This window comes from Mandrillus leucophaeus, unplaced genomic scaffold (genome assembly GCF_000951045.1).
Source record: "Mandrillus leucophaeus isolate KB7577 unplaced genomic scaffold, Mleu.le_1.0 Scaffold900, whole genome shotgun sequence".
NCBI lineage: Eukaryota > Metazoa > Chordata > Mammalia > Primates > Cercopithecidae > Mandrillus > Mandrillus leucophaeus.
Genome location: NW_012109809.1, coordinates 435,062 through 446,931, shown reverse-complemented (window position 1 = coordinate 446,931; position 11,870 = coordinate 435,062). Strand labels below are relative to the sequence as shown.

The 11,870-nt window shown below is 40.8% G+C and overlaps 1 protein-coding gene across 2 annotated transcripts in view; it reads left to right on the top strand.

The window, feature by feature from the left end:
* The first annotated feature begins 1,873 nt into the window (after positions 1 to 1,873).
* TMPRSS7 (transmembrane protease, serine 7) overlaps positions 1,874 to 11,870 on the top strand; it is a 49,683-nt gene continuing 39,686 nt past the window's right edge. The window contains exons 1-5 of one of the 2 annotated variants that reach the window (XM_011969721.1): positions 1,874 to 2,096; positions 5,726 to 5,856; positions 8,078 to 8,145; positions 9,578 to 9,768; positions 11,550 to 11,778. In XM_011969721.1, the coding sequence (XP_011825111.1) occupies positions 5,764 to 5,856; positions 8,078 to 8,145; positions 9,578 to 9,768; positions 11,550 to 11,778 (581 nt within the window). In that variant the 5' untranslated portion in view covers positions 1,874 to 2,096; positions 5,726 to 5,763. Of the gene's footprint in view, positions 2,097 to 3,396; positions 3,529 to 5,725; positions 5,857 to 8,077; positions 8,146 to 9,577; positions 9,769 to 11,549; positions 11,779 to 11,870 lie in introns of those variants that run through there. The other variant, XM_011969720.1, reaches the window with a different exon arrangement.

Sequence of the window (11,870 nt, the reverse complement as noted above, 5' to 3'; positions counted from 1 at the left end):
AACTAGGAAATAAATTCACTTCTGTGGGGAACTCACTTATCTTCTTATTTTCAATCCTGCATCAGTCCAGAAATAATTGTGACAGAAAAACAATATAATGCAAACATGAGAAACACATACATACACAAAAAGGACTGTGGCCAGTCATGGTGGTTCACACCTGGAATCCCAGCACTTTGGGAGGCCAAGACAGGTGGATCACCTGAGGTCAAGAGTTCAAGACCAGCCTGACCAACATGGTGAAACCCTGTCTCTACTACAAATATAAAAATTAGCCGGATGTGGTGGCAAGTGCCTGTAATCCCAGCTACTTGGGATGCTGAGACAGGAGAATCACGGGAACCCAGGAGGCAGAGGTTGCAGTGAGCCAAGATCACTCCATTACACTCCAGCCTGGGCAATAAGAGCAAAACTGTTAAAAAAAAAAAAAAAAAAAAAGGGCTGTGTACACACATGAATCTAACCACATAGAATCTTAACCTTAGCCTCCTAACCTTCAAAATCCTCTAGTCTACTTTACCCCATGAAATTCAGGCCTCTCCTCCACAGCATCTATTCAATAGAGTTGGAAAGTTGAGGAAAGAACCTAGAAATTGTTGCGGGAAGTCAGGGACCCAGAATGGAGGGACTTGCTGAAGCCATGGCAGAAGAATATAAATTGTGAAGATTTCATGGACATTTATCACTTACCCAATCAATACTCTTATAATTTCCTATGCCTTTCTTTACTTTAATCTCTTAATCTCATCATCTTCGTAAGCTGAGGATGTATGTTGTCTCAGGACCCTGTGATGATTGTGTTAACTGCACAAATTTTTCATAAAGCATGTGTGTTTGAACAATATGAAATCTGGGCACCTTGAAAAAAGAACAGGATAACAGTGATGTTCAGGGAACAAGGGACATAACCATTGGGTCTGACTGCCTGGGAGTTGGGCAGGACAGAGCCATATTTCTCTTATTGCCGAAAACGGGTAAGAGAAATAGTGCTGAATTCTTTCCCCAGGAAGGGATATTAATAATTAACAGCCCTGGGAAAAGAATGCATTCCCAGGAGGAGGCCTCTAAAATGGCTGCTCTAGGATTGTCTGCCTTATGCAGTTGCAGATAAGGGATGAAACACGCCCTAGTCTCCTGCAGTGCCCCCAGGCTTGCTAGGATTAGGAAATTCCAGCCTGGCGAATTCTAGTCAGACCGATTCTCTGCTCTTGAATCCTGTTTCCTGCTAAGATGTTTATCAATGACAATGCGTGCCCAGCGGGACATGGACCTTCATTAGCAATTCTAGTTTCGCCCTGACCTTGTGATCTCGCTCTGATCTTCTGCCTTGTGATATTTTATTGCCTTTGAAGCATGTGATCTCTGTGAGCCACACCCTATTCATACACTCCCTCTCCTTTGAAAATCGCTAATAAAAACTTGCCGGTTTTGGGGCTGAGGGGGCATCATGGAACCTGCCCACATGTGATGTCTCCCCCAGACACCCAGCTTTAAAATTTCTCTCTTTTATACTCTTTCTCTTAATTTCTTGGACCGGCTGACACTTAGGGAAAATAGAAAAGAACCTATGTTGAAATATTGGGGGCTGGTTTCCCTGATAGAAACCATTTCACTAGGGTTTGTATATAGTAATGTCTAGTTTCTCTGATCTTAATTTTGTGACTTGGTGCAAATCAACTTATTATACTTATGCAAATAATTTGATATACTTACATAAATATGAATGCTTAAACAGTTACATTTAGGCCTTTTATCACCAACCTCTCCTGACTGGGTAGTTTCATTTAAGATCCTGACTACTTCTACTTGGTAATATATCTTTTTTTTTTTTTTTTTTTTTTTTAAGATATCCAATATCTCAGTCCAAGTGGTCAGTGCCCAAAAGAAGCTGCCAGGGAGACGACCACCGTTGCTGGGGAGACGATTACCATTGCCAGGAAGACAACCAACACAAAGACCCATTGGCAAAGCCAAACCCAAGAAGCAATCCAAGAAAAAAGTTCCCTTTTGGAATGTACAAAATAAAATCATTCTCTTCACAGTATTTTTATTCATCCTAGCAGTCACAGCCTGGACACTTCTGTGGCTCTATATCAGTAAGTTAAAAATCTGTGTTTCTTTGGGGTTAGGGCTTATGGTGTGAGTCTAGCATTAGCAATGCAGGCCTAATCTGCAGTAGGTGTTTCCAATAGGATTTTCCTTTTTCCAACATGGATACACCATTTCCAAAACTGGTGTTGATGGATATTTGTTATTTTGTTTTGAGACAAGATCTTACTCTGTCACCCAGGCTGGAGTGTAGTGGCACAATTACAATTCACTGCAAGCTTGAAATCCGGGGCTCAAGCAATCCTGCTGCCTCAGCCTCCTGAGTAGCTGAGGCCACAGGTATATGCCACCACACCTGGGCTGATTTTTAAAATTTGTTGTAGAGACAGAGTTCTCACTGTGATGCCCAGGCTGGTCTCAAACTCCTGTACTCAAGCAATCCTCCCACCTTGGCCTTCCAAAGTGCTAGGATTACAGGCATGAATGATGGTGCCTGGTCTGGTGTTGATGTTTTAAGGAGACATAAACCAGAATTCTCTTTCTCATTTCTTTTTCTTACCAACACCATTTTCTCCCCATAGGAGAGCAAGAGGTGGAGACTGGGGATAGGATGGGAAGAGCTGAGAAGGATGCTCAGGAGATTTTGACTGGTTCAGAAATGTAATGCATTTGTAGCTTTAAGAAAATTAATGGAATACTAAGCTGTTTCATTTCCTCATTCCACCCACCACCTGTTTCTAGGCAACCTTGAATTTCCGGCTCCCTGAGCTCCATTTTGCACATGTATCTTTCTCTCCTCTGTTATTATGTGTTTGTTGATCCAACTGATCCTTTTGGACAGGTGTCATAACTAAGCCCTTTCCTATAGAGTTCTTACTTATGCAACACTGTAAGTATAGCCTTTGTTGACTTCTTTTGGAGTTGCCATCTATACATGTTAATATATTTGATACAAAATACATGCACATGACATAATGTGAAATATATAGTTATTCTGTGCCCCAGATTTCTGGCTCAGAGCTTCTAACATTCTGTAACTTCCTGAATGATAGGAGTGATAGGAGCCTCTTTTGTTTTATATACATACATTTTGTTATAATATTTGATTGTAGTCCCTAGATCCTAACACAGAGCTTTTAAGAACGTCTTTTTGTATGTTAACAAAATGACTGGTGGCTGAAAGCCCCTAGATGACCAGAGAAACCAACCACATGCTGAGAGGATTGTAACTTTCAGGAGGGGGCTGAAGATTGAGCTTAATCGCGAATGAGAAATGATTTAAAACTGAACTCTATAAAAACCCTAAATGGCAGGGTTCAAGGAGCTTCCAGGTTGGTGAACATATCCAGTTGCTGGGAGGGTGGCATGCTCCAACTCCACAGGGACAGAAGCTCCTACTCTAGAGACCCCTCTGGACCTTGCCCTAGGTACTTCTTCATCTGACAGCTCATCTGTATCCTTTATAATAAAGAAGTAATAGTAAGTAAAGTGTTTCTCTGAGTTCTGTGAGTCATTATAGCAAATTATGAAACCTGAGGGCTTTATGAGAACAGCCAATTTGCAGCCAATTTGGACAGCAGTGTGGGTAGCCTGGGGACCTACTACTTCTGATTGGGATCTGCAGTGGGGGGTGGTCTCGTGATCATGTGCCTTTAACCTTTGGGGTCTGACACGAACTCTTGGTAGCTGGTGTCAAAATTGAATTGTATCATTGGACATCCAGTTAGTGTCTGCAAAGAATTGGAGAATTGCTTGGTGTGGAGAACCCCCACCCTTACCCCTACATTTGGTGACAGAAGCGTTATGGGTAGAGAAACAGTTTTCCTAGATGTACTCTCAGAGATATGAAAATCTGAATGGAAGGGAAGACTTTTAGGCGAAGAATGAAGGAATATTGTCTTGAACGGTTCAGGTCACTTATATGCACATAAATTGATGACTTGTGATTTGCTTGGCAGAAGGTAGGGCATCAAATACACCATGATGCATCTCCTACCTTTGGAAAGCTCACAGAAGCATTTGCTACTTTCAAAAAGTTCACAGTTCAGTGCTAGACAGAAGGTGTGAGCTGAACTTCTTGCTTAAGTGATTATCTTGTGATGACAGAAGAAAGACATCTAAATTGCCCAGGGATGGCATCCAGAGAAGGGTTCGTGAACTGGTTCCTGAACAGTCATCTGATACATCTTGAGACTGCTCATTATGTGTTGGGTCCTGGGGTAGGCATGGGAGCAGAGTGGTGAGCGAGATATTATCTCTGTCCTTGAGGAAACTGGTGGGGAAGTCAAATCAATGGGCCGTTAAGACAAACACGCACAACCTCAGCCCAGAACAAAGCAGCTTATTTGCCGTGGTTTCTCTGCTGTTCCCCAGCTGTCACATTTGCACTGTCCTAGCATGTTTATAAAAGTTTTAGAACATCCTTGTGCAGATGTAGTTTGTTGGTTTATAAAAATCGGAGAAGGCCACTTCATGGAAACAGATCAGTAGAAGCAAAGGGAGACTGGTATGGACCAGTAAGAATTTTTCAATAGAAAACAGGTTAGTTTTGATACATGAAATCTGGGCACGGAGGGTGGCCTTGAGAAAGGAGGTAGACAGAGACAGGTAAACAGGGAGACTACAGAGGATCTTATACATTAGGCTGAGCTGAAGAGTTAGGTAAGTGTAGTCTGATTTAATGCTAAATTAATTGATCTTTCTTGCATGATTGTTGTTTAGACTCTAGAGTACTCACTGATATGAGAAGGATGTATTGAGCTTCTGGAAAGAAGTCATAGCTTTCATTTGAATTTTAGAGTCCGCAACCAAAAGAAAAAAAAAAGAGAGAGAGAAAGAAAAAAAGAAATCTAGGAAGCACTTCCCTGATAAAAATTTAAAAACCCAAAAACCAAAAAACAACTGCTGTTTTATATGACTGGCCTAGAGGCGAGGCGATCGGTCCAGGGTCACATTACCTGAAAAAACAAATCAAGGACAGGAGTTCAAGCCTCCTGCCCCTTACCCCGTGCTGCCTCCTCCCCTCCCCAGCCTCCCTACACTTCCTGAGGCTAAAGTGACTAATGGATCTTAGAAGGCAAGCTGTTTCCTATCACTCACAGCGGTTGCAACTTCTTTTTAATTCAGCCATCATTTATTTAGCATTTCCATGTGCTGGGCCTTGTGCTAAGAGGAAATATTCTCTCTCTCTCTTTCTCACTCTTTCTTTCTCCCTTTCTCTCCCCCTCTACCCACTTTGTCCCTCCCTTCCTTCCCTCAAATGTTTATTGAGCTTCAAAGCTAAGCCAGGCACTGCCTGCATCAGGGGCTGAGGAATCAAAATGAATTACTGTTTATTCCTTCAGAGAGCCCATAAAGGAGATAGAGAGAAATCATGATAAAGCGGGGTATACATGGACCACAGAAAACTAACACACAAGGGCCATGAGATCCTTTTAATCTTGCTCTTAACTATTTGCCAGAGCTGACAGAAGGAATATTCTGAGATACGGTTATTTGCTGCTGATGAAATAGATGTTGTTACCTACATTTAAAACTTCACAGGCTCTGAACCAGTTAGTATGTAGCTGCCTAAAATAAAATTATTTTAGGAGCCTCATACTTTCATAGCTCAGACAATTCCTTACTGCCACACAGATGGGAAAGCCTCCCAATCTCGTTCTCTCCTATTTTACAGGTAAGACAGAAAGCAAAGATGCTTTTTACTTTGCTGGGATGTTTCGCATCACCAACATTGAGTTTCTTCCTGAATACCAACAAAAGGAGTCCAGGGAATTTCTTTCCGTGGCACGGACTGTGCAGCAAGTGGTGAGGCGATGGGGGTAGAAGGGGTTAGGGTAGAGTGGGTTTGCGGGGAGGTGGGGGATGAAGCTGGAGGGGACCACAAGTGTCAGAGGTGAGCAGGGTTTAGGGAAGTAGAGGGCAGGGTAGACAAAGGAAGCTGTCAGAAGAAAACATGAAATTTAGCACATCTTGGCTATAAGATAGAATTTCTCCCCCTGCTCCCACGTTCCAATGTAAAAAAAAGAATGGCTCTCTCAGCTTCAGTTTTTCTCAACCGTAAAATAAAGGAATTGGAATCAGATGACCTTTAAAATACCTTCCAGTTCTGAAGTTAGATGCATACCGATTAATTCCACTATTGCACACATTTATTTCAACCTTGATGCACTGGCAATCTCTTCACTGTAAAAAGTAACTTTCTCATTATAGAACGAATAAATATTTATTATAAAAATTAGCAAATTTCAGATGATTATGTTTTAAAAACTAACATCTTCTTTAACGTCATCACCAGAGATAAAGCCCCTTTTTATTCTGAAATACACAGACATAGAGAATAGTGCAATACTGGAATATTATTTTCAGTTTTATAAATTAACATTTTCTCTTAGCATGCTGTTGCATGCTTCTATGCAAGTAAATCTGCCTTTAAAAAAAATGTAAGTTACAATAGCCTCAAAGTTAGCAAATTCCCATTTATTGGATGTTTAGGCTGTTCCCAATTTTTGCTATAGATAATGTGACAGCAAAACTGCCACATTCTTTGTGAGTATCTCCGATTACTCCCTTAGGTGGTTTCCTAAAAGCATAATTACTTGGACAAATAGAAAAGTATGGCTCTTGGCGCTTATTACCAACTAGAACGTTGCTGTCAATTTGTATTTCCACGGTACTGGAGAGGGTTGTCATAGTGATGACCTTGACACAATGACTGACTGTGTAGAAGGAGGAAAGGTGGTGAGAGAGAGGGCACATCAAAGACAATAGTGCTCAGAGCAGCTTTTACTTACTGAATGCCTTCTATATACTGAGTACGTCACTAAACCCTTTGCCTCTAATATTTATACAGTCCTGTGTCGCTTAACAATGGAGATACTGTTGTACAAACATCATAGAGTGTGTGTACACATACATAGCTGGAGTGGCCTACTACACACCCAGGCTAGATGGTATAGCCTACTGCTCCTAAGCCACAAACCTGCATGGCATGTTACTGTACTGAATAATGTAAGCAATTGTAACACAAATCACTAGATGATAGGAGTCGCTCAGCTCCATCATAATCTTGTGAGACTACTGTCCTATATGTGGTCTGTCATTGACCAAAATGTCATGTGGCATAAGACTGTATACCAATTATGTCTCAAACTATCCCAAGGAGGTGGGTGTTTTGATTACCACTTTATAGGTTAAAAAAATAAATAAATAAACAACAACAAAAAAAACCCCAAAAACACTGTCTAAACAGGTTTAGGCAACATGTTCTGTGTTGCACAGTGAATTTAAATTTCACAGCTCATATTACTTCCACTACACTTCATAATTTCTAAGGGTTAAAAAAAATTTTTTTTTTTTAATCTTGGGCAATTATGTAGTGGTTTTCAAATTATGTAGGAAGGAGAATACCAGAGAAAATGACTTGGGAGAAGAGAGTGAGTTGGTTTTAGAAATGCTAGGTGAGGGCCAAGAAGGTAAATCAATTGAAATACAGCTCTCCGTTGAGATCCAATTATGAAGTTTTAAAAGGGCTGGGGCCCTTCCCTAGAGTTTGTTCTGAAGGAGGCTGGTAGACCTGGCTGTGGATACCACTCGCCCCCTAGTGGCCAATATGAGAATGTGTCCTTAAGAATATAGTCAACGCTGCTGCCCTGATAGAAAAGACGTTGGGTCAGATACTGCAGTATGAAAATGTGCTTAAATGAGTTTGATTTGTTAACTGTGGAGAAAATTAACCTTTGGAGTGGGGAGAATACAGAAGTTAAGTTTGAGTTTAAAGAGAGCAATAAATGACTGAGGGTCACTGATTTTTCACAGATAGCAGAATGAAAGTAAGTCACCCAAGATTGTTGCAGGAAGAATTTATTTGAATTCAAGAAATAATGTCTGGGTGTGGAGTTAGGGGCCTTTATTTTGAGGCTTGCACTTCTTCTTGCTGGCTGTCAGAGCTTGGGCCTACAACATTTAAGATACTGTAAAAGGAAGTCAAGTATGAAATACTTCAGATACCTCAACTATTCTTTTTCAGATAAACCTGGTTTATACAACATCTGCCTTCTCCAAATTTTATGAGCAGTCTGTTGTTGCAGATGTCAGGTAATGCATGTCCCTCGTTTGGGGATTTCTGTGTTCATTGTTCTAAATTCCATTCAAGGCTATGAAAAGGCTGAGATTCCACCATTCCTAAGTAGCTTCTTGGAGGTGGTTGGGGATTCATACTGTATTAACACAACTAGTGACTCAACTCACTGCCCTGCTTTCATGTTGTGTTTTTGCTCTTTATCTACCAAATCCCGACCTTCTCCCCATAGCTAGAATCCTGAACCCCTATAGCAGTGCTGCTGTGCAAAATGGCCATAAACTTGTCTATCATATTGGGTGGAGGGTGGAGGCAAAAATAAAGCACAGACCATGATTTCTGAATGTTCAGTGAAAAACTGGTCAATAGAGATCTTCTGAGAAAAAAGGGGATTCATGGTGAAATAATTTTTAGAAAAAATTGTGCACCATATATTGTATCCCACCCCCACCCACTCCCAATATATCTGCAGAGATTCACAATCCACAATCCACTTTGACATATTAAAGCACTGAGAAGCCTTGGAGTAAAGCAACTTCATTAGTTTCCTTAACCTTCCATTTCTCAAGTCATTTACTGCAGAACGCCATGTTATGTTCTTTTCATAAAACATGGCAGTATTTATGCCATTAGGAGCTCAGGCTCTGGGGGCAGACTGGAAACCAAATTGGGCTTAATTACTGGATCTGCTACTAGCTATGTGACTTGGAGTTGTATTTGGCCTCAGTTTTCTCACCTATAAAATTGGAATAATAATAGGACCTTCTCATAAGATTAAATGGGATAAAGCAGATTTAGCACAGTCCCCGGACATGGCAGAGTATCAAACATTATAATAGTTTTAATTTTTTTTTTTTTTTTTTGAGACAGTCTCACTCTGCTGCCCAGGCCGGAGTACAATGGCACGATCTCAGCTCACTGCAACCTCCGCCTCCCGGGTTCAAACAATTCTTCCGGCTCAGCCTCCCAAGTAGCTGTGATTACAGGCACCCGCCACAATGCCTGGCTAATGTTTGTAGTTTTAGTAGAGACGGGGTTTCACCATGTTAGTCAGGCTGGTCTCAAACTCCTGACCTCAGGTAATCTGCCTGCCTCGGCCTCCCACAGTGCTGGGATTACAGGCGTGAGCCACCGCGCCTGGCCACGGTTTTAAATTTTAATGGCAGTGAGTACTGATTGATATCCATTAGAAATAGCATATTCTCCATGGAGATGCAACTATACAGTAATGGTTTTAGATTAGAATCCAACACAATAGTCTGAATACATTTAACATGATGCTGTCCTTTGCCAATCTTCATAACAGAAGTCAATGACTACCTAAAGTAGGGAGCTAGCTTCAGTTGAAGGATGTGCTCACTGGCCTTACCTTGAATCTGTCAGTTGGGTACTGCTTCTCTGTAAAGTCTTGTGAGGTTCCTGACGAGCTCTCTTTTTTCATTATAGCAGCAACAACAAAGGTGGCCTCCTTGTCCACTTTTGGATTGTGTTCGTCATGCCACGCGCCAAAGGCCACATCTTCTGTGAAGACTGTGTGGCTGCCATCTTGAAGGACTCCATCCAGACAAGCATCATAAACCGGACCTCTGTGGGGAGCTTGCAGAGTCTGGCTGTGGACATGGACTCTGTGGTACTAAATGGTGATTGTTGGGTAATTCTCCTTTAGCATTCCTTCCTTCAGCACTCCGGAAACTTGCCATGATTACAGTCAACATTGTAACGAAGCATTACAATGTGGGATTATCCCACAATCCCAGGAGCGCAGGATTAACTAAAGACATTGGAGCTATGTTAGTAAAGTAAAAATACAGCGATTGCACAATAGATTTGGGGAAAATATTCATATGAAATTGAATGTATTACTGTGTACCTCTACCTACCTTTATTCAGTTCATGCATCGTCAAACTAAGTCCCCAAAGAACAAAGACCTAGACAAGGAAGAATTTTGCTGAGGTTTATCTTGTTACTTTACTTGCCCAGACAGAACTGTCCCTTTACTGTGTAATGCTGTCCAACACTCCAAAACAGCTTGCTTCATAGCCTCAAATGCAAATTTCACTGTTTGCCTTGATAGTAAAATGGCTTAATGATTGCATAACTCAAAATTTATGCAGTTTTCTGTTTTGATTTAAATTTTATATATAAAATACATATATGAACATGTTATAAATATACATTTCTGTGTATTTAAAATATATAAGTATCTATATTATATACACACAAAAATACACTAGGCATATGGTAGGTAGCTGATAAATATTTGTTAAATAAATGAAAAAATCTCATAGAAAATTCTGTATCCCATGTATTATTTCATATATAGGACTAATATATTTGGTTGCTTTTTTACCTTTGAAAATATTTGAAACTTGCAACTACAATTTCAAGGATACAAAGGTAAAGAGAATAGTACAGTGAACTCTCATACACCCATTACTCAGCTTCGACAACTATCAACTCACTCTCAACTATTCTATTTGATCTCTAAACATCTAAACAACTACCTCATCCTCACTGGATTATTTTAAAGTAAATCCCAGATGCATTTGATTGCTTTTAAAGAAGGACTGAAAATAATTTTTACGAAGTAAAATTCTAACAAAATGAAATGATGGGATTCAGTCTCTTGTCTATATGCTTTTTCAATGCAGCTGGGCTTCGGTCGGATTACTCGTCAACCATAGGATCTGGTAAATTCTTTCATGTGGTTCCCCCTCCTCCCATGTTAATATTGTTTTTGGCTGTAATTTTCATTTTCTAATTGATGGTATCTGTTAGTGCTCTTTTAATTGCAAGTGACAGAAATGCATTCAAACTGGCTTAAGCACAAAAGAAACTTGACTGGCTCATGTAAGTGGGACATACATGGAATGTGCTGGCATTAGTCATGGTTGAGTCTAGGATCTAAAATAAAATATCATCAGAACTCTGCATCTCTGCCTACTTCTATAGAGACTTCGTTATCAAATTGTGCTCTTTCACTGTGGTTGTAACAAGGACCACCAAGTAGATCCAAACTTAAAATTTATCATTTTCTCAACCATGGTGAAACCACCTCCACGTATTTCCTGACTGCTCTTGCAGAAGTCCTGGGGCTGACTCTCACTGTCTGGATTGACTGACATGCCTATTCTTGAAATGACATCTTTGACTCTGATTGGCCAGCCTGGGTTATGTGCCCACCTCTGAAGCTAGGGGTGAGTTTAACCCCAACCAAACTATATAGACAGAGTGCGGGTAGTTTCTAAAGCCAAAATGCAGGGCTGTTACCCAAAGGCAGGGAAGTGAACCTAGGCTGGCAAAGGCAGCATATGTCCTTCATATGACCTCTTTTGCTCTTTACTTTTCTATAAAGATTTCTTTTTTTAGAAAAATCATTCCTAAAATAAAGAAAAAAGGAAAATGGTGCTGTCTCCACAGACAAAGGCTGCTCTCAGTACTTCTATGCAGAGCATCTGTCTCTCCACTACCCGCTGGAGATTTCTGCAACCTCAGGGAGGCTGATGTGCCACTTCAAGCTGGTGGCCATAGTGGGCTACCTGATTCGTCTCTCAATCAAGTCCATCCAAATCGAAGCCGACAACTGTGTCACTGACTCCCTGACCATTTATGACTCCCTTTTGCCCATCCAGAGCAGCATCTTGTACAGGTACGATGCAGGTACTCTTCTTGGCGGGTAAAAAGATTTTTTACAACCTCTGTTTTACAGTATCTGTGTTCCCCCTGGATTTTTTTAAAAAC